This window comes from Oncorhynchus mykiss, chromosome 18 (assembly GCF_057628025.1).
Source record: "Oncorhynchus mykiss isolate SJ-2025 chromosome 18, ASM5762802v1, whole genome shotgun sequence".
Taxonomy (NCBI): Eukaryota; Metazoa; Chordata; class Actinopteri; order Salmoniformes; family Salmonidae; genus Oncorhynchus; species Oncorhynchus mykiss.
Genome location: NC_143039.1, coordinates 55,325,150 through 55,349,400, shown reverse-complemented (window position 1 = coordinate 55,349,400; position 24,251 = coordinate 55,325,150). Strand labels below are relative to the sequence as shown.

Below are 24,251 nucleotides of genomic sequence, written 5' to 3'. Positions count from 1 at the left end.
CAATTTAGACTTTTGCCACTAGATGGCAGCAGTGTCTGTGCAAAGTTTCAGACTGATCCAGTGAAGTATTGCAATACTGCACAATATTTGTGTCAAGTCGTAAATCTGACTGTCCTACTATTACTCCGACCCTTGACTTCAGCGATGTCATTTACAAAATAGCCTCCAACAAGAAAATTGGATGCAGTCTATCACAGTGACATCCGTTTTGTCACCAAAGTCCCATATACTACCCACCACTGCGACCTGTATGCTCTCGTTGGCTGGCACTCGCTTCATATTCTTTGCCAAACCCACCGACTCCACTGACTCCAGGTCACCTTATCTCAGCTCACTGGTCACCATAGCACCACCCGCCTGTAGCACTCGCTCCAGCAGGTATATTTCACTGGTCACCCTTAAAGCCAACTCCTGCTTGGGCTGCCTTTCCTTCCAGTTATCTGCTGCCAATGACTGGAACGAATTACAAAAAGCATTGACACTGGAGTCTTATATTTCCCTCACTAACTTTACGCATCAGCTGTCTGAGCAGCTTACAGATCATTGCACCTGTACACAGACAGCCCATCTGTAAATAGCACACCCAACATCTCCATATTGTTTTTGCTCCTTGGCACCCCAGTATCTCTACTTGCACATTCATCTTCTGCACATCTGTCACTCCAGTGTTAAATTGATAAATTGTAATTATTTCGCCACTATGGCCTATTTATTGCCTTACCTGCCTAATCTTTTAAAAAGCCAGACAGCCAGCAGGGGTTCAAACTGTAGACCCCAGTTCCTACATTTGAATATAAAAATATATTTTATCAAACAAAACTACACTACATTTTATCTCCGGGACCCTCAGGATGACAAATCAGAGCAAGATTACTGAATGTAAGTACATTATTTACCTTCAGAGGTGAATGTATCAAACCAGTTGCTGTGATAATAGTGTTGTTGTTGTGCACTATCCTCAAACAATAGCATGGTATTATTTCACTGTAATACCTACTGTACATTGGACAGTGCAGTAAGATTAACAAGCATTTAAGCTTTCTGCACATATAAAAGACATGTCAATGTCCTGGAAAGTTGGCTGTGACTTACGTCTTTCTAGTCACGGCGGTAGGATAGCCTAGTGGTTAGAGAGCTGGTCTAGTTACTGAAAGGTTGCAAGATCGAATCACCGAGCTGACAAGGTAAAAATCTGTTGTTTTGCCTCGGAAGAAGGCAGTTAACCCACTGTTCCTAGGCTGTCATCGAAAATAGGAATTTGCTCTTAACCAACTTGCCTAGTTAAATACCAATAAAAAAATGTGTGCATATTAGCAACACCTGTCCCGGTATAGGGACACCAATCCTGTAGAGGTTTTAAAAGGACAGCTGAATAAACTGATTGGCATTACTTTTAAAAAGGCTTGATGCCCCAAGTCTTATTCAGTTGCCAATGAATTGAAGTCCTGTGATGCTGAGTGTCAGTTGCATACAAGCAGGTTTATTCATGTGTCACGGAAATGGTTTAGTGAACCACACTTGTGTGATGAGAGTAAGGTGACCGAGGCTTCAACTCAACACGCGAACACAGTCGTGTTTTTTATTACCTTTACTTAACTAGGCAAGTCAGTTAAAAACTAATTCTTATTTACAATGACTGCCTACACCGGACGATGCTGGGCCAACTGTGCGCCGCCTTGTGGTACTCCCAATCACGGTTGGTTGTGATACAGCCTGGAATTGAACCAGGGCGTCTGTAGTAACACCTCTAGCACTGAGATGCAGTGCCTTAGACCGCGGCACCAATCGGAAGCCTCGGGATAGCTGATAGGCCACTAGTTTTGGGGGTTGAGGGGTGTCAGAGCGAGACTGAATGGATCACAATAACATCTCCGACTTCCACCAAGTTATACAGTGAGTCTAAAACGCTTATTGTTTTGGGAAACCCTTCTATAATCCTCTGTTAGCCTGTATTTCCAGGGCATTAACCTGGTTTGCCGGTTCAACTTGAGCTACCATCTCATTCTTCTAATTAGCTAGTTAACTAAGGAGTGGACTCTCTAATGCCACACTGGTGTCAGAAGGGGGCAATGTAGCAATCCTCACTGTGTGAGCCTCATTACAATTCCCACCGAGTGAGTTAATCTTATTGGCACGAAATCTGTTGTTCTGAACATATATCTGAACTCACCCCCCACATGATAGAGCAAGCGGGTCGCTACAATACTCATGTGTTGTCAGGTGTGTGTGAGACCTGGAGTGGATAAATTACAGTGTTTCACCAATAATCCCCCATCAGATCCTCCAGTGAAGAGGTACTTATTTACTGCTATGGGTGGCAGTATTGAATGGTACTCTATTTGTAGAATGGACCAGTGGAAAGGGAATCACTGTAATTGTCTGCAATCATTCTCTCCACAAACAATTGATGTGGCCACAAAATCACTGAAATAGGACACAGGTTATCATCATCATCATCATTACAGATACTGTAACCTGTTATTAGGGTTGGTCAGCAATAACCTGCCATCAACATTTCCTGATTGAAAACCAGACTTATCAAATCAGTGATCTTATCATTTCAAAACAGAGGTATGACCCCATGCCAGATAGATTGTAAAAGTAAACAGTGATGAAATGTTGTGACCTGCAGCCTAAGACGAAGACAAAAAGAAAACCTCTCATATATCAGCTGAAGTGGGGATCTCCCTACCTACATGCCTGATAACGCTCTCTTTATGTCATGGCACTGTAATACACAGACTGGGGATGAAATAAGTCATCCTGGTGCTAGGGTTTGGGTTCAATTCCCTCAGGAATCACATACAACTGTATGCCCTTCCCGTACTGTAAGATGTTTAGGATGAAAGTGTCTGCTAAGTTCTAAATATGATAGCTGATCCTAGCTGCTGTCTCCTGGTGCTAGGGTTTGGGTTCAATTCCCTCAGGAATCACATACAACTGTATGCCCTTCCCGTACTGTAAGATGTTTAGGATGAAAGTGTCTGCTAAGTTCTCAATACGATAGCTGATCCTAGCTGCTGTCTCCTGGTGCTAGGGTTTGGGTTCAGTTCCCTCAGGAATCACATACAACTGTATGCCCGTCCCGTACTGTAAGATGTTTAGGATGAAAGTGTCTGCTAAGTTCTCAATACGATAGCTGATCCTAGCTGCTGTCTCCTGGTGCTAGGGTTTGGGTTCAGTTCCCTCAGGAATCACATACAACTGTATGCCCTTCCCGTACTGTAAGATGTTTAGGATGAAAGTGTCTGCTAAGTTCTCAATACGATAGCTGATCCTAGCTGCTGTCTCCTGGTGCTAGGGTTTGGGTTCAATTCCCTCAGGAATCACATACAACTGTATGCCCGTCCCGTACTGTAAGATGTTTAGGATGAAAGTGTCTGCTAAGTTCTCAATACGATAGCTGATCCTAGCTGCTGTCTCCTGGTGCTAGGGTTTGGGTTCAGTTCCCTCAGGAATCACATACAACTGTATGCCCTTCCCGTACTGTAAGATGTTTAGGATGAAAGTGTCTGCTAAGTTCTCAATACGATAGCTGATCCTAGCTGCTGTCTCCTGGTGCTAGGGTTTGGGTTCAGTTCCCTCAGGAATCACATACAACTGTATGCCCTTCCCGTACTGTAAGATGTTTAGGATGAAAGTGTCTGCTAAGTTCTCAATACGATAGCTGATCCTAGCTGCTGTCTCCTGGTGCTAGGGTTTGGGTTCAATTCCCTCAGGAATCACATACAACTGTATGCCCGTCCCGTACTGTAAGATGTTTAGGATGAAAGTGTCTGCTAAGTTCTCAATACGATAGCTGATCCTAGCTGCTGTCTCCTGGTGCTAGGGTTTGGGTTCAATTCCCTCAGGAATCACATACAACTGTATGCCCGTCCCGTACTGTAAGATGTTTAGGATGAAAGTGTCTGCTAAGTTCTCAATACGATAGCTGATCCTAGCTGCTGTCTCCTGGTGCTAGGGTTTGGGTTCAATTCCCTCAGGAATCACATACAACTGTATGCCCGTCCCGTACTGTAAGATGTTTAGGATGAAAGTGTCTGCTAAGTTCTCAATACGATAGCTGATCCTAGCTGCTGTCTCCTGGTGCTAGGGTTTGGGTTCAATTCCCTCAGGAATCACATACAACTGTATGCCCGTCCCGTACTGTAAGATGTTTAGGATGAAAGTGTCTGCTAAGTTCTCAATACGATAGCTGATCCTAGCTGCTGTCTCCTGGTGCTAGGGTTTGGGTTCAATTCCCTCAGGAATCACATACAACTGTATGCCCTTCCCGTACTGTAAGATGTTTAGGATGAAAGTGTCTGCTAAGTTCTCAATACGATAGCTGATCCTAGCTGCTGTCTCCTGGTGCTAGGGTTTGGGTTCAATGCCCTCAGGAATCACATACAACTGTATGCCCTTCCCGTACTGTAAGATGTTTAGGATGAAAGTGTCTGCTAAGTTCTAAATACGATAGCTGATCCTAGCTGCTGTCTCCTGGTGCTAGGGTTTGGGTTCAGTTCCCTCAGGAATCACATACAACTGTATGCCCGTCCCGTACTGTAAGATGTTTAGGATGAAAGTGTCTGCTAAGTTCTCAATACGATAGCTGATCCTAGCTGCTGTCTCCTGGTGCTAGGGTTTGGGTTCAATTCCCTCAGGAATCACATACAACTGTATGCCCGTCCCGTACTGTAAGATGTTTAGGATGAAAGTGTCTGCTAAGTTCTCAATACGATAGCTGATCCTAGCTGCTGTCTCCTGGTGCTAGGGTTTGGGTTCAATTCCCTCAGGAATCACATACAACTGTATGCCCGTCCCGTACTGTAAGATGTTTAGGATGAAAGTGTCTGCTAAGTTCTCAATACGATAGCTGATCCTAGCTGCTGTCTCCTGGTGCTAGGGTTTGGGTTCAATTCCCTCAGGAATCACATACAACTGTATGCCCGTCCCGTACTGTAAGATGTTTAGGATGAAAGTGTCTGCTAAGTTCTCAATACGATAGCTGATCCTAGCTGCTGTCTCCTGGTGCTAGGGTTTGGGTTCAATTCCCTCAGGAATCACATACAACTGTATGCCCGTCCCGTACTGTAAGATGTTTAGGATGAAAGTGTCTGCTAAGTTCTCAATACGATAGCTGATCCTAGCTGCTGTCTCCTGGTGCTAGGGTTTGGGTTCAATTCCCTCAGGAATCACATACAACTGTATGCCCGTCCCGTACTGTAAGATGTTTAGGATGAAAGTGTCTGCTAAGTTCTCAATACGATAGCTGATCCTAGCTGCTGTCTCCTGGTGCTAGGGTTTGGGTTCAGTTCCCTCAGGAATCACATACAACTGTATGCCCTTCCCGTACTGTAAGATGTTTAGGATGAAAGTGTCTGCTAAGTTCTCAATACGATAGCTGATCCTAGCTGCTGTCTCCTGGTGCTAGGGTTTGGGTTCAATTCCCTCAGGAATCACATACAACTGTATGCCCGTCCCGTACTGTAAGATGTTTAGGATGAAAGTGTCTGCTAAGTTCTCAATACGATAGCTGATCCTAGCTGCTGTCTCCTGGTGCTAGGGTTTGGGTTCAGTTCCCTCAGGAATCACATACAACTGTATGCCCGTCCCGTACTGTAAGATGTTTAGGATGAAAGTGTCTGCTAAGTTCTCAATACGATAGCTGATCCTAGCTGCTGTCTCCTGGTGCTAGGGTTTGGGTTCAATTCCCTCAGGAATCACATACAACTGTATGCCCGTCCCGTACTGTAAGATGTTTAGGATGAAAGTGTCTGCTAAGTTCTCAATACGATAGCTGATCCTAGCTGCTGTCTCTCCATAAACGGGTTTGATCTTCTTCTTAAACGAGACGGAAAGCTATGGCTTCAGGCTGCCAACCTGACATTCCAAGGCAAACATACTGTACATACACAGGGAGAGGGTAAGGGTAGGACCCTGTCAAACATACATGTGACCTGTGTAACCCACAACGTCATTCAGACAGCACAGGCAAACTACAATTAAGGGGCATGCAGGGGCCTGTTGCTGAAGGAGGAAGAAATATCATCAATTTCATCTTGTATTGTGCAACACTCTCCACAATTCAGTCAGCCTACATTCTAATATTTTGAAAATGGACAATATAAGCACTGGCCAGCAGTTTGAATTGCTTAATCATGATGTAGTGTAAAACTATAACAATCCGAAGGGGGAATTGTGCACTCATGTTTAGGCCATTTTGGCAGCAAATCGAAATAATAGAAATAGAAACAAACAAATACTCTAAGAAAAGACCATGTTTCCGTCACTACTTCACTGGCAAACATTGTACTCATTCTGAGAGCTCTTTTGTAAGTGTGGAAACATGTCAAATCTAGATTTGGTTGTAACTGTCACCATCTGGTGGTCTTGGTGTGTAACACGCAAACAGAGTGCATCAATTCTAGTTACTGCATATCACACAGGTTATAAAACACACAAATTGACGGGTTTCTGTAAATTAATCAATAATGTTGAACAAAACTACAGAGCTCAAAAGACCAACCATTCTGGATCCACGATTAACATAAAATAAACCATTATCAAGTCGTTGCTTTTTAGTCAGAAGTTTCATTTTGAGAGGAACATTGGCTGAAATAACAGAAAAAAGCTCTTTAGAATACAATTTGAAACCAACCTCCACAATGCAGTGTTTTGCCCTTCAATGCCACCGATCCACCATATGTCTAAGTTGCTGTGATGAAGGGAAACGCTTTTTAAAATACAAAATATGCAGTGACTTCACTTCTCTAGTGAATGAGAACACTGTAGGTCCAAGTGGACTACAGGAAATGGAGTGTTGGTGTTAAGTGATCAGTGTGTAACCTACTACTCAGTGAAGTCATGTTTCATGCTCAGTTCATGGGATTTTATGTGCAGGTATAGCAGGGGTAGGTGTAACGAAGTGGATCAAGAGTAGTTAAAAAGGTAGGCTACATTAGTTTGGATGCTAGTCTAGTGTTTTGCCTGCCAACCATAATAACAACCATGTCTGTATGAGGCTCGGTAGTGCTGGCTAGGTCTCTTCTGCTTGTGTCAAAAGAAGAACTAAGGTAGCTACACAAGTTCACTCTACAAAACAGCAGCTCTTTCCCTGTAAACAAAAGGAGCTATTCAGATCAATTAAATTGAGGTTTGTGTAACCGATATAACTGTTCACGTCACATTCACCCGCTCACTGCATCTCACATAGCTGGTAGCGCCCTCTGCTGATAGGAAGCTGTACTGTCTCACTGGCAGAGCTTAGAGCGAGTCAGTGCAGTGCGGCAAAGCTTTCCTTTCTTCTGTGGTCCTCTGCCCCTGAACCATGACTAGGCCCCTGGCCTGGATAGATGTGGGGGGGGGGGGGGTTGGAGATGTGTAGAGCGGCCTGCTTGCTCTAGAGCGAGAGAGGGGCAGAGCGAGAGGGGGGCAGAGCGAGAGGGGCGCAGAGCGAGAGAGGGCAGAGCGAGAGAGGGGCAGAGTGAGAGGGGGGCAGAGCGAGAGAGCGAGAGAGGGGCAGAGCGAGAGAGGGGCAGAGCGAGAGGGGGGCAGAGCGAGAGGGGGGCAGAGCGAGAGGGGGGCAGAGCGAGAGAGCGAGAGAGGGGCAGAGTGAGAGAGGGGCAGAGCGAGAGAGGGGGAGAGAGGGGCAGAGCGAGAGAGGGGGAGAGGGGGGCAGAGCGAGAGAGGGGGAGAGGGGGGCAGAGCGAGAGAGGGGCAGAGCGAGAGGGGGGCAGAGCGAGAGAGGGGCATAGCGAGAGAGGGGCATAGCGAGAGAGGGGCAGAGCGAGAGAGGGGCAGAGCGAGAGGGGGGCAGAGCGAGAGGGGGCAGAGCGAGAGGGGGGCAGAGCGAGAGGGGGGCAGAGCGAGAGGGGGGCAGAGCGAGAGGGGGGCAGAGCGAGAGAGGGGCAGAGCGAGAGAGTGAGAGAGGGGCAGAGCGAGAGAGCGAGAGAGGGGCAGAGCGAGAGAGCGGCAGAGCGAGAGAGGGGGAGAGGGGGGCAGAGCGAGAGAGGGGGAGAGGGGGGCAGAGTGAGAGAGGGGCATAGCGAGAGAGGGGCAGAGCGAGAGAGGGGCAGAGCGAGAGAGAGAGAGGGGCAGAGCGAGAGAGGGGCAGAGCGAGAGAGGGGCAGAGCGAGAGAGGGGCAAAGCGAGAGAGATAAGGGGGAAGACAGAAAATAACAGAAGCAAGAACAGTTGGCTCAGCTGAAAGCAAAAAAGGAAGCAGAGTTTAAGAACAGAAATCCCACCAAGGATTCTCCTCTGAAACAATTCTGTCATTTATGCATCAAGAGATTTTTTAAAAAAGAAGCAGGTGTGAAGACAATCGCTGTAAGCTATTAACAATTTTACTGCATGAAAAGGTTTTGGATCTTTGTCTGGTGTGCACATATACAATGAACGCCAAAAGTATTGGGACAGTGACAGTTTTGGCTGTTTTGCCTCTGTACTACAGCATTAGATTTGAAATGACACTATCACTATGGAGATTAAAGTGCAGACTGTCAGCTTTCATCTGAGGGTATCGTCATCCATATCAGGTGACCAGTTTAGAAATGGGGGACTAGGGTATTGGGACAAATACACTCAAGTGTATTTTGGAATCACTTATTGTAAATAAGAATGGAACATGTTTCTAAACACTTGTACATTAATGTGGATGCTACCATGATTAAGGCTAGTCTTGAATGAACGGTGAATAATGTTGAGTGAGAAAGTTAGATGTCGCACAAATATCATACCCCCCCAAGACATGCTAACCTTTCACCGTTACAATAACAGGGGTCGGGGGGGGGGGGTGATAGTTGTGCATCTAACTTTCTTACTAACTATTCAGGACTATGTGTAATCATAGGACCTTCCACGTTAATGTAGAAATGATTAGAAAGATATTCTATTCTTATTTATAAGAAGTGACATTATTTAACATGAATTTCTTTTGGCCTCAAAATAATCTGAAACACAACCAAAACAAACAGCAAATGCATCCAACACGTTTGTGGAGTCTGATTGCGTACCAGGTACTGTATATGGGACCAAATACTAAACTTTTGACTTCTTTAATCCACAAGTGAATTTGTCACAATACCTTTGGTCCTCTAAAAACATGTACAAAAAGTATGGTGATTTCTAAAAACCGGTTCAGCTGATATGGATGGAAATAATCTCAAATTAAAGCTGGCAGTCTGCACTTTAACCTCAAGTGCTGGAGTACAGAGCCAAAACAATTTCACTGTTCCAATACTTTGAGCTCAGTGTATCTGCGCATTTAAGCATGAGTGTATCTGCACAGGCAAAGCTTGAAAGGAAACTATAGCAATTAAAGTACAACGAGTGTCCCATTATACCTTTCCTCAGTTTGAGAGTCTGATTCTCCAAACCTCTCAAGTCTGGAGATTGAGTTGGTGTGTGATGGGATGCAGCCTGACGGGGTAAAGGAAGAAACATAGCAGCACTGTGAGAAGCCAGCCAGACAGGCACCAATAAAAACAGACTGCAAAGAGACGCAGAAAAAGGGCCCCTAGAAATGTCAAATAAGTGAATTGACATTAAATTCACTTCATCAATTGACCCGGACGCAGACACAGCAGCCACAGAGATGGATAAGGCCAGCCAAACACCCTGCACTGCGCTCTACCTCTCCCCGGGACCATCTCACCAACCTGCCTGGCTCATCAGCCAGCACAGAACACAGCAAAGTCCAGACAGTTATCCTCCAAGTGTGGGGGTGGTGATGGGACATTCAGTACACACACAAATACAAAGAGACACATTCCCAGCTGACACTATGGAATAGGCACACAGGGGTAAGACTGTGTGACAAGGACTACATAGGAACTAGAGGTCATTCCGATAGGTAATCTGCATTTTTGGACACAGATCAAGGCCGATTACATTGAACTCCACGAGGAGACTGCGTGGCAGGCTGACTACCTGTTATGTGAGTGCAGAAAGGAGCCAAGGTAAGGTGCTAGCTGGCATTAAACTTATCTTATAGAAAAATCAATCTTAACATAATCACTAGTTAATTACACATGGTTGATGATATTCCTAGTTTATCAAGCTTGTCCTGCGTTGCATATAATCGATGCGGTGCCTGTTAATTTATCATTGAATCACAGCCTACTTCGCCAAACGGGTGATTTAACAAGCGCACCAATGTGTACCTAACCATAAACATCAACACCTTTCTTAAAATCAATACAGAAGTATATATTTTTAAACATGCATTTTTAGTTAATATTGCCTGCTAACATGAATTTATGAATTTATTTTAACTAGGGGAATTGTGTCACTTCTCTTGCGTTCTGTGCAACAGAGTCAGGCTATATGCAGCAGTTTGGGCCACCTGGCTCGTTGCAAACTGGGTGAAGACCAATTTTGGCAAACGGGGATGACTTAACAAAAGCGCATTTGCGAAAAAAGCACAATTGTACCTAACCATAAACATCAATTCCTTTCTTAAAATCAATACACAGAAGTATATTTTTTTAAACCTGCATTTTTATTTAAGAAATCCAGGTTAGCAGGCAATATTAACTAGGGAAATTGTGTTACTTTTCTTGCGTTCATTGCATGCAGAGTCGGGGTATATGCAACAGTTTGGGCCGCTTGGCTCGTTGCGAACTAATTTGCCAGAATTTTATGTAATTATGACATAACATTGAAGGTTGTGCAATGTAACAGGAATATTTAGACTTATGGATGCCACCCGTTAGATAAAATACGGAACGGTTCCGTATTTCACTGAAATAATAAATGTTTTCGAAATGATAGTTTCCGGATGAGACCATATTAATGACCTAAGGCTCGTATTTGTGTGTGTTATATTATAAGTCTGATTTGATAGAGCAGTCGGACTGAGCGGTGGTAGGCAGCAGCAGGCTCATAAGCACTCAAACAGAAAATTAGTGCGTTTGCCAGAAGCTCTACGCTGTGCTTCAAGCCTATCAACTCCCGAGATTAGGCTGGCAATACTAGTGCCTAGAAGAACATCCAATAGTCAGTCAAAGGTATATGAAATACAAATGGTATAGAGACAAATAGTGATAACAACTTCATACCTGGGAATATTGACATCTCATGTTAAAAGGAACTATCAGCTTTCAAATGTTCTCATGTGCTGAGCAAGGAACTTAAACGTTAGCTTTTTTACGTTAGCTTCTTTGTTTTTGCATTATTTAAACATGTCATTATTTATTTGAGGCTAAATTGATTTTAATGATGTATTATATTAAGTTCAAATAAAAAAGTGTTCATTCAGTATTGTTGTAATTGTCATTATTACAAATAAATCAAATTGGCCGATTAAATCGGTCTTAACACAGAAAACATACAAATAAAATAATGTGTCTATTGAGAACAACTCATTTGGGAATAAGTACATTTATTTTATTTTTTAAAATGCAATGTTTAATACAGTACATTTCAGATGGACTTAATATATATTCCAAAATGACAAATATTTAAAAGACAAATAAAACAATGTAAAAGTATAAGAAACCAGTAAGAGATGAAGACTGGAGGGCAGCAGGTACCCGAGCAGTTAACATCTATTTAGAATACACTACAACAAACCACTGAACCCTATTGGCTCCTGTAAGTCACTCAGGAAAAACAACATCTGCTAAATAACTCAAATGTAAAAATGTATGTAGCTTCTGTCACATGACCATTACATTATACTATGACACACAACTACACTAACAGACTCACGTCAGAGACAAATACAGACAACATTGAGGAAAGTGTCCACACTCCGTAAACAAAGACAACTCCATGTGTGTCAATAAAACATTCCGACTCTTTCTGCTGACCAACTGCATGTCAGTGTCCAGATTGAGAGAAATGAAAACAGCACTTGGGTACAGACATGTGTTACAGGTACATTCTCAGCAGTAACCACTTCCATTACCAACATGTGTTTGTTACAGGTACATTCTCAGCAGTAACCACTTCCATTACCAACACGTGTTACAGGTACATTCTCAGCAGTAACCACTTCCATTACCAACACGTGTTACAGGTACATTCTCAGCAGTAACCACTTCCATTACCGACATGTGTTTGTTACAGGTACATTCTCAGCAGTAACCACTTCCATTACCAACATGTGTTTGTTACAGGTACATTCTCAGCAGTAACCACTTCCATTACCGACATGTGTTACAGGTACATTCTCAGCAGTAACCACTTCCATTACCAACATGTGTTTGTTACAGGTACATTCTCAGCAGTAACCACTTCCATTACCGACATGTGTTTGTTACAGGTACATTCTCAGCAGTAATCACTTCCATTACCAACATGTGTTACAGGTACATTCTCAGCAGTAACCACTTCCATTACCAACACGTGTTACAGGTACATTCTCAGCAGTAACCACTTCCATTACCAACATGTGTTTGTTACAGGTACATTCTCAGCAGTAACCACTTCCAGTACCGACATGTGTTTGTTACAGGTACATTCTCAGCAGTAACCACTTCCATTACCAACACGTGTTACAGGTACATTCTCAGCAGTAACCACTTCCATTACCGACATGTGTTTGTTACAGGTACATTCTCAGCAGTAACCACTTCCATTACCGACATGTGTTTGTTACAGGTACATTCTCAGCAGTAACCACTTCCATTACAGGTACATTCTCAGCAGTAAGCACTTCCATTACCAACATGTGTTTTGCTAAAAAGTATAATAACTGAACATAGTCTATGGTCTAACTCCTTCTGTGCAAAAATATATATAATAATCAAACTCCCAGCAGACAAGACTGAGCCCTTGTATCCTTAAAGTAAACCAAGGTTAGGTCAGCTTGTCTGTATATTGCTTGAGTGTAAACAGCAAAAAGGCCTGTTGGTTTGGAAGAGGCAGACAGTCTGACGGGTTGGAGAGAGCCACTACCATAAGACTGAACTAAATAGCCCAGTGGCAGTCACACTTTGGAAACAAACATGTTCTAATAAACTCCCTAGTATTTACGTTTCTCCTGAACCTCAAAACAGCGGCTCAACCTCTAACCAAACTAGGAAGTGGATGATTCAGATATATAGGCTGGGTTCCCCTTTCACTGAAAGACATAACACCGAGTTGCCTGGTTATAACGTTAAGGCACAGAATGACGTGAGTAACTAACGGTTGAGCTACACCCAGGTCAAACATGGCCTAGCAGGCGGTTTCACTTCCTTGTTCCAGAGATGGTCTTTTCAGCAGTAAACAACCAACAGTCTGGTGTAGACTGGGCTACCAGGAACAGGAAACACCACCATATGTAATGTCCTGAATACCAGATCCTGAACAACAGTAATACAGTACACTGGTCTGTACTGGATCCTGAACAACAGTAATACAGTACACTGGTCTGAGACTGTCATGAGAGGGTGACCCCATACACAACAGCCAAACAGTGTTAGAACAGGCAACTAAACTGGGGTCTGCCAGTCAGGCTGAGGGGGGTTGCAGGTAGAGGGGAGGAGGGAACCTGCAAGGCACGGGAGGGGGGCAGCTGGGATGGCGTGGGCCCTACTACCACTTTAATCTCCTTAGCAGCCGGCATGGGCAGCACCATCTCCATGGAAACTGTCTGCGATGACTGCTCCACTGGCACGAAGCCTCGCCTGTCAATCAAACTGACACGGAACAACATGGAGGAAACAGGTTAGACAGAAAGTTTAGGCTTCAGGGTTACATGCTGACCACACTGCTCGCGGAAGCATTACAAATGTACACACACACACACACTATTCAATCATTGCTCGCAAGCGTCTGCGTAGTCAGGCGCTAAAATAGAACTTGGTTCTATTTGTGACGCTTGACATGCTGCAAGTCCCGCCTCTCTCGTCTCCTCATTGATTTTTAGGAGCATACACCAACGTAGGTAACTAAAATATGAACTGAGGTCCACACAACAGCCCAGTTGGTGGCGGTAATGCACCTTAAAGTTGGTTGCCAACCTCTATATAAAGTCTGAAGAAGAAGCCTGAAGGAGGAGAGATTAATAGAAACTCGGTTTACCCCTTTATCTGTGGATTAATTGTCGGTGTAGAGGACCTTGTGCATTTCATGTAAAATAACAACCCAATGTTTATTTCCCAGGACAAATTAGCTAGCAACAGCAAGCTAGCTAAGTTGCCATAAATGTTTAATGCTGTTCAACCTGTCCCCAAATGAATATAGTTGGTTTAATAAGGTTTTTGATATTTCGTGTCCTGATCGCATCTGGTGTGGGTGGACAAAATCAACATGCGGTCTGGTCAGCATGTTAGGGTGAATTCAGTTTCCTGTTCAGTCAATTCAAGGAGTAGATAAATCCTTAGAACACAATGGAGTATATTTTATTCAGAAAGTAAAAAATAATAAATAAATCACATCCTAAATGGACTGACTCAAACCTTATCAAAGATCCATTATAAACCAGGCCGAGTCTCACCTGGGAGGCATGGGCCCACAGAGTACAGAGCAGCAGTTAGTCAGGATGTTGTTATAGCTGTAGGGGTTACCGGTGTCCTCCGCCTCACTCTTCCCCGACCACGAGCCTTTGATCTGGGAACAAAAGAGACACACAAGATTGACCATCAGTCCTCATCCTAGACCAGTTTTAGTTCATTTGTCACGGACCAGGCACAACAAACACGTCACCACATGTACAGTTGAAGTCAGAAGTTTACAAACACTTAGGTTGGAGTCATTAAAACTCGTTTTTCAACCACTCCACAAATGTCTTGTTAACAAACTATAGTTTTGGCAAGTCGGTTAGGACATCTACTTTGTGCATGACACCAGTCATTTTTCCAACAATTGTATACAGACAGATTATTTCACTCATATTTCACTGTATCACAATTCCAGTGGGTCAGAAGTTCACATACACTAAGTTGACTGTGCCTTTAAACAGCTTGGAAAATTCCAGAAAATGATGTCATGGCTTTAGAAGCTTATGAGAGGCTAATTAACATAATTTGAGTCAATTGGAGGTGTACCTGTGGATGTATTTCAAGGCCAACCTTCAAACTCAGTGCCCCTTTGCTTGACAAAATGGGGAAATGAAATCAGTCAAGACCTCAGAAAAAAAAAAGTGGACCTCCACAAGTCTAGTTCATCCTTGGGAGCAATTTCCAAATGCCTGAAGGTACCATGTTCTTCTGTACATACAATAGTATGCAAGTATAAACAACATGGGACCACGCAGCCATCATAACGCTCATAATGTCCTTAAGCCATTTTTCCACAACTTTGGAAGTATGCTTGGGGTCATTGTCCATTTGGAAGACCCATTTGTGACCAAGCTTTAACTTCCTGACTGATGTCTGGAGATGTTGCCTCAATATATCCACATAATTTTCCTTCCTTATGAAGCCATCTATTTTGTGAAGTGCACCAGTCCCTCCTGCAGCAAAGCACCCCCAGAACATGATGCTGCCACCCCCGTGCTTCACGGATGGTGTTTGGAGGCTTGCAAGCCTCCACCTTTTCCCTCCAAACATAACGATGGTCATTATGGCCAAACAGTTCTATTTTTGTTTCATCAGACCAGAGGACATTTCTTCAAAAAGTACGATCTTTGTCCCCATGTGCAGTTGCAAACCGTAGTCTGGCTTTTTTAATGGCGGTTTTGGAGCAGTGGCTTCTTCTTTGCTGAGCGGCCTTTCAGGTTATGCTGATATAGGACTCGTTTTACTGTGGATATAGATACTTTTGTACCCGTTTCCGCAAGCATCTTCACAAGGTCCTTTGCAGTTGTTCTGGGATTGATTTGCACTTTTCACACCAAAGTACGTTCATCTCTAGGAGGCAGAACGAGTCTCCTTCCTGTGCGGTATGACGGCTGCGTGGTCCCATGATGTTTATACTTGCATATTATTGTTTGTACAGATGAACGTGGTACCTTCAGGCGTTTGGAAATTGCTCCCAAGGATGAACCAGATTTGTGAAGGTTTACAACTGTTTTTCTGAGGTCTTGGCTGATTTCTTTTAATTTTCCCATGATGTCAAGCAAAGAGGCACTGAGTTTGAAGGTAGGCCTTGAAATACATCCACAGGTACACCTCCAATTGACTCAAATTATGTAAATTAGCCTATCAGAAGCTTCTAAAGCCATGACATCCTTTTGTGGAATTTTCCAAGCTGTTTAAAGGCACAGTCAACTTAATGTATATAAACTTATGACCCACTGGAATTGTGATACTGTGAATTATAAGTGAAATAATCTGTCTGGAAACAATTGTTGGAAAAAATGACTTGTGTCATTCACAAAGTAGATGTATGTGTGTGTATGTATACATTTTCCACACTATAAGGCTGGAATAATGCTGTGACTAAAAATTATGATAATGGTCTTTTAGTGAAATGTTTGCCTGTTTTGGTGGGATGGAGTTTGCCTTTCATGGTGACATCACCATGCAGTAAATTAATGAATAGACCAATAAGAAAGAGTTCCAAACCTCTGTCAATAAAATCCCATATTCAGTTTTCCTCTCCACTCAGACAGTCCAAGCAAAATTATTGCTTGAGAACATGCCCTTTACTAAGACGCTATTTGCCTCTGTTTTTTTACCATTTTAATTGAAAACAATCACAGTAAGATAAGTAATTGTTACCCAGAAATGTGATATTGAGATTAAAACAGCTACAGTCGACCTTTAAAGTGTATTACACATATCCCAGAGGTGACAAAGACATCACACTCATTGTTATTTACTCACATCTTCATTTGTGGTCAGGTTAGAAGCAACCAGGTAGGTATGGAAGCCTGAGAGGCCCAATATGGACCAAACTGATAAGAAGCAAATCACCAGCTCCACAGCAGTGCAGGAAGAAAAGTCAAAGACAACATTTATGGTTTGAGTATCTAAATATCATCAGAGACATCAGCTGGACAAAGAGACTCATTCTTATTCTGCAATACAGCCAAGAAAGTGAAGTGAATGACAGTTTAGGTGCCCTAACACCACACTACTCGAGGCAGGGAGTGGTATTATGAGGGGATCAGGTAGGTTACCCTAGACACACAGAGTCTTGGTAAAAGGATATCTGGCTGGACTCTCTTGAAGAGCAAAAATAAGGCCTCTCCCCCCTTGTGCCCCTGAGGACAGAGCAATTGAAGATTGTTACAGAAAACCATGACAGGAAAATATCAGGATCCACTCAGCAGTTTCGTACAACATCACAAGCCAGGGCAGTGGCCAGATGTGTCGACTACGTACTCAGTGCTAGATGTGTCGACTACGTACTCAGTGCTAGATGTGTGGCGACGCAGCCAAAGATGAAGGCTGTCAGGAAGGACAGAGAGACAATGAAGGTGTAGAAGAAACGATAGTTCCTCTTCCCAACACAATTCCCCACCCAGGGACAATGGTGGTCGAATCGCTCTGGAGGAGAGGAAGTGAGATGGGGGAAGAAAATGAACAAATATCTACAAAGGACATCTTATTGACATTGAGGCCAAGCTCTCAAGCCCCTTTCAATTGGAAAATTAATTTGTAGAAAAGTCCAAACATTTTAAGAGACCCTGCTTTCAGAGTTGACCATCATCTTTATGGAGAGAACTAATAAATCCTCTTTATAAGACCGGCAGACTGTTCAACAAAACAATCTCAGTAACAGGCTGTGTAGTGTAGCCTAAATAATTCAGTCTCATAAATGTCAGTGTGTTGATCCCCCCCCCCCCCCTGTGTTCCGTGCTGAACGCCCCCCTTGGTCTCCGGTCCTTACCCACACAGTTGTCACAGAGGGAGCAGTGGGAGGTGCGCGGTGGCCGGAACATCTTGCAGGTGAAACAGTACTTGAGCTTCACTACCTGCTGGTTGATCACCACCTCCTTGGTGCGGGGAGGGTGTCGGTAGGTGGAAGAGCCAGAGTTATCTGAGGAGAAAGACAGATCAAGAGACATAGTACAGAAGGTGTGTATATTAGTGTGTATTACTATCCTTGTGGGTACTGTAAATCCCCAAAAGTCCCCACAAGGATGGTAAAACAAGGAACATTGTCCTATTTTAGAATTAGGGGTTAGGTAAAATAAGATGTTTCATAGAAATACATTTTAGGTCCCCACAAAGATAGTAAAACCTATGCTGTGTGTGTGTGTGTGTGTGTCCATGCTGTGATCCAGGCAGTGGCGTTAGGCCTAATTGCTGGCAGAGTGGTGTCCATTAAGGTGAAATCAAAGGGGTGGCAGTCAATCAACTCAGGCTCTGTGTAATGTGTATGAAAGTGTGATGCCTGCCTAGCAGACCCATAGGCTGCGTTTATACAGCAGTCCAATTCTGATATTTTTATTCCACCAATTGGTCTTTTTGCCAATAAATTAGGCAAAATATCAGAATTGGGGTGCCTGTGTAAACGCAGCCATAGTAGCAGAAAGTTTCAGATGAGAGGCAATTTGATGTATTAATAGGCTGGCTCGATCACACCATGGCATGAGCTCATTCACAGTAAAGTGTAAGGTACTCTCAAGAGAACAACTTTGCGTCACAATGACATCTGAATATTAGGCAGCTAGTCAGAACTAAGTATGATACTCTTGATAAGAACTTTCTGGGTGTAGTCATCTGGTTTAGGAAGATAGGCCTAACCAGCAGATATGTAAAACATTAGACTTAAACCATGTTGCAGAGAGTATGACACATTTTTTAAACAGTTTTGGCTACTCTGAGCTGTGTGGGTGTGGCGTGTATTCATGGATGCCAAGGGAAGCCAGCCTTCCCCATAAATAAAATAGATAAATGTATTTTTCATCTCTGTGCGTTTCATCATTTTCATTCAATTTGCAAGTGGCCAGGCTGAATCTATATCTCAATGGAGAAAACAGAGCGAGGAAAACAGCACCCCTCTGTCTCAGTAGCCTGTGTGTAACCCATGCATATGTCTGGTCAAAAAGAGTATAACTTTATGTTGCCACCCATAGCATTGAATTCAACAGCAAAGGAAGCCAGCTAGCGTCTGGCTTCAATTGATAAAAATGGAAGCCAAACGCTCAACTCTGAATGGTCTAGGTGCAGCAACTAAACAAAAAACAAGTCAAAAAGAGGCCAGTTTGGATTTGGCAAATCACACCAGAGCAAAACGTCACCGTTAGCTGTGTCCTGCAGTAGCTAGCTATGGATGCAGATATGGAGTTTCTGGATCAAAACAAGTTTATTTGAGCAGCAGCTGAAAATCAAGAATGGGAGGGCGACTCCAAAATTGGATATTGTGCAGGGGAGAGGAGCACCTGACCTTGTAACAATGAGAATTCCAATAGAACCGGCTGGCTAGCTGGGAGCGCTAGGCTAAAGAACTGTTTTGCTTGTCATAACTTTTATTTGACAAGAACACAAGATTGAACAACAACCCTTGGGCCACCACTGGTTTTTCTGATCTTGCAAACCTGGACAGGTCCCTTGACCGTCATGGAAAATCTCAAAAACACATGGCAAGCCTGAAACTAAGCTCTTTGGTCGAGTCCGGATCAACGAGGCTCTCGGCCAGGTCACAGTGATCAGTGTCCAGAGGCACAACAAACAGCTGAATGAAAACAGAGACATTCTGAAGAAACTGGTCATCGCAATGTACCTGGGACAGCAAGGAGCAAACCATTAGGGGGCATGAGGCGAACAACAAGCGGCTACCTAGCTAATACTTACAAGGATTCCTAAATCATTGCTAAGAATAATGAAAATGACTGCAGTTTCTACTGTTTTCAGGCTGGTTGTATTGGTGCTAGCTAGGTACCAAGCTAAAACTAGCTACCAAGCTAAAGCTAGCTACCCCAGAAGTTGCGGTCGAACAAATTATGCTTTATTACCAACGCGGTATTGTAAACACATCGTTCGTGGCCGGTGTTTGCAGACTTTTTGTACAGCTTTGACAGTGCTACTGTATATATTTTTTTTTACACGCAAAGACCCAAATGGCGTTCCATAGTATGTCATGAAGCTAATAACAGTGACGCTATTACTGTGTAACTCCGGTAGGGCAAAATCTGAAAAATAGCGCACATTGTAGTGTGTACCGATGCTCGACCAGTCGGCGAAAGCCAACATCACCCACGACAGAGAACGGTTGGTTGTCAAGGGCAATGAATTCCATTCTCTTGTCCGTTAATGGATTTTGGCTTTAAGTTGTCTCACTAAAATGTTCTTACTCTAACAAATGACTGCTGGACTTGTTGACTGCTCGATCCACACAGCAGACATTGTGGGCTAGGTTAGGAATGCTGTGTAGCGCAACATTTTACGTGGTGTTATTATTTTTAACATCGGCCGATACTGATTGTTATTTTTAGCTAATATTGGCCGATTCCGATATGTTCACAGATAGATTGGCTTCCCCATTGATTTTACCGCTATTGGTGTGAATGTGAGAGAGCGAGAGACGTTAGTGGCATCCCACTGCAATTTGGCCAGAGTGTCTTATTTTTCACACAATTAAACAGCAAAGGCAATTAGCCCAGGGGGCTGACCACACACCGCAACAAGCAGTCATTAACAGTTCAAAGACCTCCAGCCATCCATCCCTCCCGCCATGCTCTGTCAGAGGGGACTGTGTGTGGTTCTCTCAAGGGAGGAGGAAGCCTGTAATTATGGAGGTTCAACCATTTGCTGGCTGAATAATGCATGGCGTCGAACAAAAAAAACAGGAAACTAACGTACATGTTGCTGCTACAGTGTCTCAAAACCAGTGCAAAAACAAACAGCCCAGAATATGGAACAGGAAAACAAACGCTGTCACTTGGGCAGTGTAGGTGAATAAGTGCAAAAAGCTGGGAAAGTAAGAATGTTCTTTCAAATGTGTACTTGTTGCCCTTACCGATCTGCTTCTCAATGTACGCGGCCTCGTCCGGCGTGGCCCGGGGCAGGATTCCAGGGTCAGTGAAGCTGGTCTGCAGGAGAGAGATGACAGCGAACACAAACAGAACTCCTCCAATCGCTGGGATGAACACAGTCAGGTGCTTCACCAGGAAGGGACAGCTGTGATGACAGGACAAAAATAATAAAAAAAGACCATATTCAGCAACAATTGAAGTGGACTACCTTATGTTAAAACTAAGGTTGTGTTTACACAGGCATCCCAATTCTGATCTTTTGCCCAATTACTGGCAAAAAAAAGCTGATCTGATCAAGACTAAATAGGCCCCTTTGTGTTTGCAAACTTTCCCGCACGGGGCGATGTGCACACAATTTGGTTGCAGAAACCCCTCCCTGCTAATATGTTAACTGCTAGTTACGTATACTGCTAATTACAGATAATATGTGTGGAGCTCAAATGGTGAGCTTAAGTATTTAAAAAAAAAATGTTTTTACAATGTCTTCCGAACATTACTGAGCATTATCGGCACAAGATCAGGAGTGCTTCTCCAGAAGAATCACATTCAGCAATACTTAAGAGTTGCTATTCACAATATCCCAACCATAGGGGAAAACACAGGTCATTCAGACAGCCAACATGAATAAAAACTATTTACATGTTGATTATGAGTGCATTTCACACACACACACACACAACTTTTCAATTAGAAAATTGGATTATAAGTATTGTATGAATGTTCTGCTAAATATAATTGTGTCATCGTTGCCACTCAACTGCATTACACTTCAAAAACACGTCAACCAGTAAAATAGCTCTTTGGCTAGCTTCGATACCAGCCTGTCTATGAGAGTTAGCATTCTAGCTAACAACTGATGCATTTAAAATAGGTATTTTACAACGAACACAACCAAATATAATCTTAGGGACTGTTCAAGCAATAATCAAAACATTGTAAGCGAATGAGAATGTCAACAAAAAAAAAATATATATATTTATATATATATTTTTTTAAAGAGTTTATTTCAGTGGCTGATTAATACATACTGATTGATGGGCGACTACCCGTGCGTGACGTTTCAGTGGGTACTGAAAAATAATTATCAATTTTGGGCTGCTTGTATAAACGCAGTGTAGCCTGCCTTCATTAAAAGGTTTTTTTTTTTCCTCTCACCCGGAAACTAAAGGGGTCAAGATTGAGTGCAGAAACAAACAGGCCACCGATTAACCACATGAAGGACTAGTTCTCATTTTCAACATGAGGAACTGAAAATGCTGTCAAACCAGACTGACACACAAATAGTACAATAGAGTTTCTCAACCACCCAGAGGGGATCTGGTTTTAGACAACTAACTTTTTAATCACCACTGTAGCATAGTCTCAGGAGATGCAACGCATTTCAGCAAGACACTTGCAGGAAGATGTAATGACTTCCTGGTATTAAAACTATTATTCTATTCCAGAATCTGCTGTGTTAAAGTGCCAGACAACCAAATTTACCATGGTTTGTTGAAACCTGTGCCATTGTTTTCTTGGCTATGGCAAACATTATTTTGTGTCAAAGAAATGCAAAAAAAAAAAAAAAAGAACTTGTACTTACTCAAATACAAAGAACAGTACGGTGGTGACCAGAATGAGGCCGAGGGTGAGTGGCAGGACACCGCTTTGTTGAGCCACGATGAACCGTCCATCGCAGTAGAAGCGATTCTTTCCGGGGAAAACTTCCCATTTTCTCCGTGCCTTTTCCTCCTCCTCTTCAACAGCTGCGGGCCGCGGGGTCGGAAGTGACAGCGGTTCGATTTGTTGGTATTCGCAATTGTTCATGATTTTCGAAAAAAACGGACTACTTTTATTTCCCCCAGTCTTGGGCGTCCGGAGCAGATGAGCAGTCACCGATATCTAGTTAGCAAGCTAGATGCCTATGTAGTTAACAGCCTAGCACGTTGCCAGGAACTTTAACTACAAACATGTTACAGCGCCGGGAAATTAGTGGAGCATGTCGTCATTGACTCAACAACACCACCAAGCGTATCCACTATCCAGTGTAAGAAAATAATGTCCCCAAAATACAGTCATTGAAGAGAACTGGACTTTTAAATGATCCCTCCGATCTAGCTATTTACCAGCTGTGTGTGTGACCCATTTCATCAGCAGACCGCAAAACTGGTTAACGAGCCCAACATGGATGAGCAGACGAGTGGATAGAAGAGTACATATCACAGCAGGTCTATTGGTACCATACCAGGGGTCTGATACGGACAGTTTGATCCTATATGAGCCCACCAACTCCTACACTTCCAGGCAGAAAGTAACGTCACATTTCCCGGTGGTGATGTTGACAGATGAGGGAGTTTTCGTAGCTACGAATCGACGCTAACTAACCAACTGCAGAGCAGACAGTCTGTTAAACGTATACATTTATCGAAATATGATTTGTTTTGGTCTTGTGCAGTCTATTAAATTCCGGAAAGCGTGCAGGTCAGGTGTACTTATATCGTATGGTCCAGCCCTTATGGAGTGAGAATTTACTCCGCCCAAAATCTGCTTGCGTGAGATAAATCATTTTTAATATGGAGGTTTACGATAGTGTCGAATTACTTGAGGCTTATTTGATCTTAAATAAGTTTGGTAATGTTCAGGCGGTTAATTGTTCAGGCTGTTAATTGTTCTGATAGAAGTGGATGCACGTGTAATTCCAGCAACGTTGAGAAAAACGACTCCGGTCGGGTGCGTTTGGTACATTGACGTTATCTACTCGTTTGAGTGTCAGCAGAATAACTGATGGATTTACCAACGCGCAACACCCTTTGAAAACAACAGGTGTCCGCAAAAGTTGGTTAAAAAAACGGTATGAAATTGTTGCTAGCAGCACAGTTGGTCACTAACGATCAAGATAGTATGAACACAGCCCTAACAGCTCTGCTGGGGCTAGTAAAATTGTCAGAGTGAGGGGTGCTCTCGTTTGTGTCTCGAAGTCGCTTGCAAGCTCGAGTGCGCACCATGGCACTCCAGATGTAATTTACGAACACAACCTCTTACCCGTGTGAACAACAGGCACAAGTAGTATCTGCTCTCTGAGGCGCTGGCCAACTGGTGGTAATGATAGCGGAGGACGCGCACACATTGGTTTCATTGTCTATGGGCTAAAGTGGTCCCACCTGACTTCACTCGCCTTTACTAATTGAGGACATGTATTTCCATTGTTGTTAGAGCGGTCACTGGGCTATCTTGTCAATATAATAGATAACCGTTGGTTATGATTGCTATGACATGTTTACAACACATTTACAGCGTTCATGATTTGCTGGCAAGGAATGAAGTCAATATTTCCCTTACACCCTTTTCTTTTTATGGTCTATGCTTACACAACGGACACATGAGGAAACCTTTAGTGGGTTACTTACCAGTATTTTTGCTTACACCTCAAAATGTGAAAATCTGGTAGGCTACTTTGAATGATCATATTAAAACCATGAACAAGTGACCA

At 43.3% G+C, this 24,251-nt stretch overlaps 1 protein-coding gene across 2 annotated transcripts; it reads right to left on the bottom strand.

The window, feature by feature from the left end:
- Window positions 1-11,348: 11,348 nt before the first annotated feature.
- Window positions 11,349-24,245, bottom strand: LOC110496397 (palmitoyltransferase ZDHHC18-B). Of its 2 annotated transcripts, none has more exons than XM_021572275.3 (8): window positions 22,365-24,245; window positions 20,767-20,927; window positions 17,692-17,841; window positions 17,211-17,348; window positions 17,011-17,062; window positions 16,683-16,785; window positions 14,411-14,523; window positions 11,349-13,610 (listed from the first exon to the last, which is right to left on the bottom strand). In XM_021572275.3, exons 1-8 carry the CDS (start codon window positions 22,586-22,588, stop codon window positions 13,391-13,393), a joined length of 1,161 nt encoding a protein of 386 aa, XP_021427950.3. In that variant the 5' UTR covers window positions 22,589-24,245; the 3' UTR covers window positions 11,349-13,390. The 2 variants fall into 2 exon arrangements, with proteins under 2 accessions (XP_021427950.3, XP_090064937.1); XM_090208811.1 differs by lacking the exon at window positions 22,365-24,245 and adding an exon at window positions 21,811-21,939.
- Window positions 24,246-24,251: the final 6 nt, after the last annotated feature.

Bases quoted from the DNA above. Each gene is read 5' to 3' on its own strand.
- LOC110496397 (XM_021572275.3), bottom strand. From the start codon at position 22,588: ATGAACAATTGCGAATACCAACAAATCGAACCGCTGTCACTTCCGACC. The intron at 17,063-17,210 runs GTACGTAGTCGA...CTCTGTCCTCAG, and splicing joins CGCCACACATCTAGCACTGA to GGGCACAAGGGGGGAGAGGC. The intron at 16,786-17,010 runs ATATCCTTTTAC...TTCTTCCTGCAC, and splicing joins CTTCAAGAGAGTCCAGCCAG to TGCTGTGGAGCTGGTGATTT.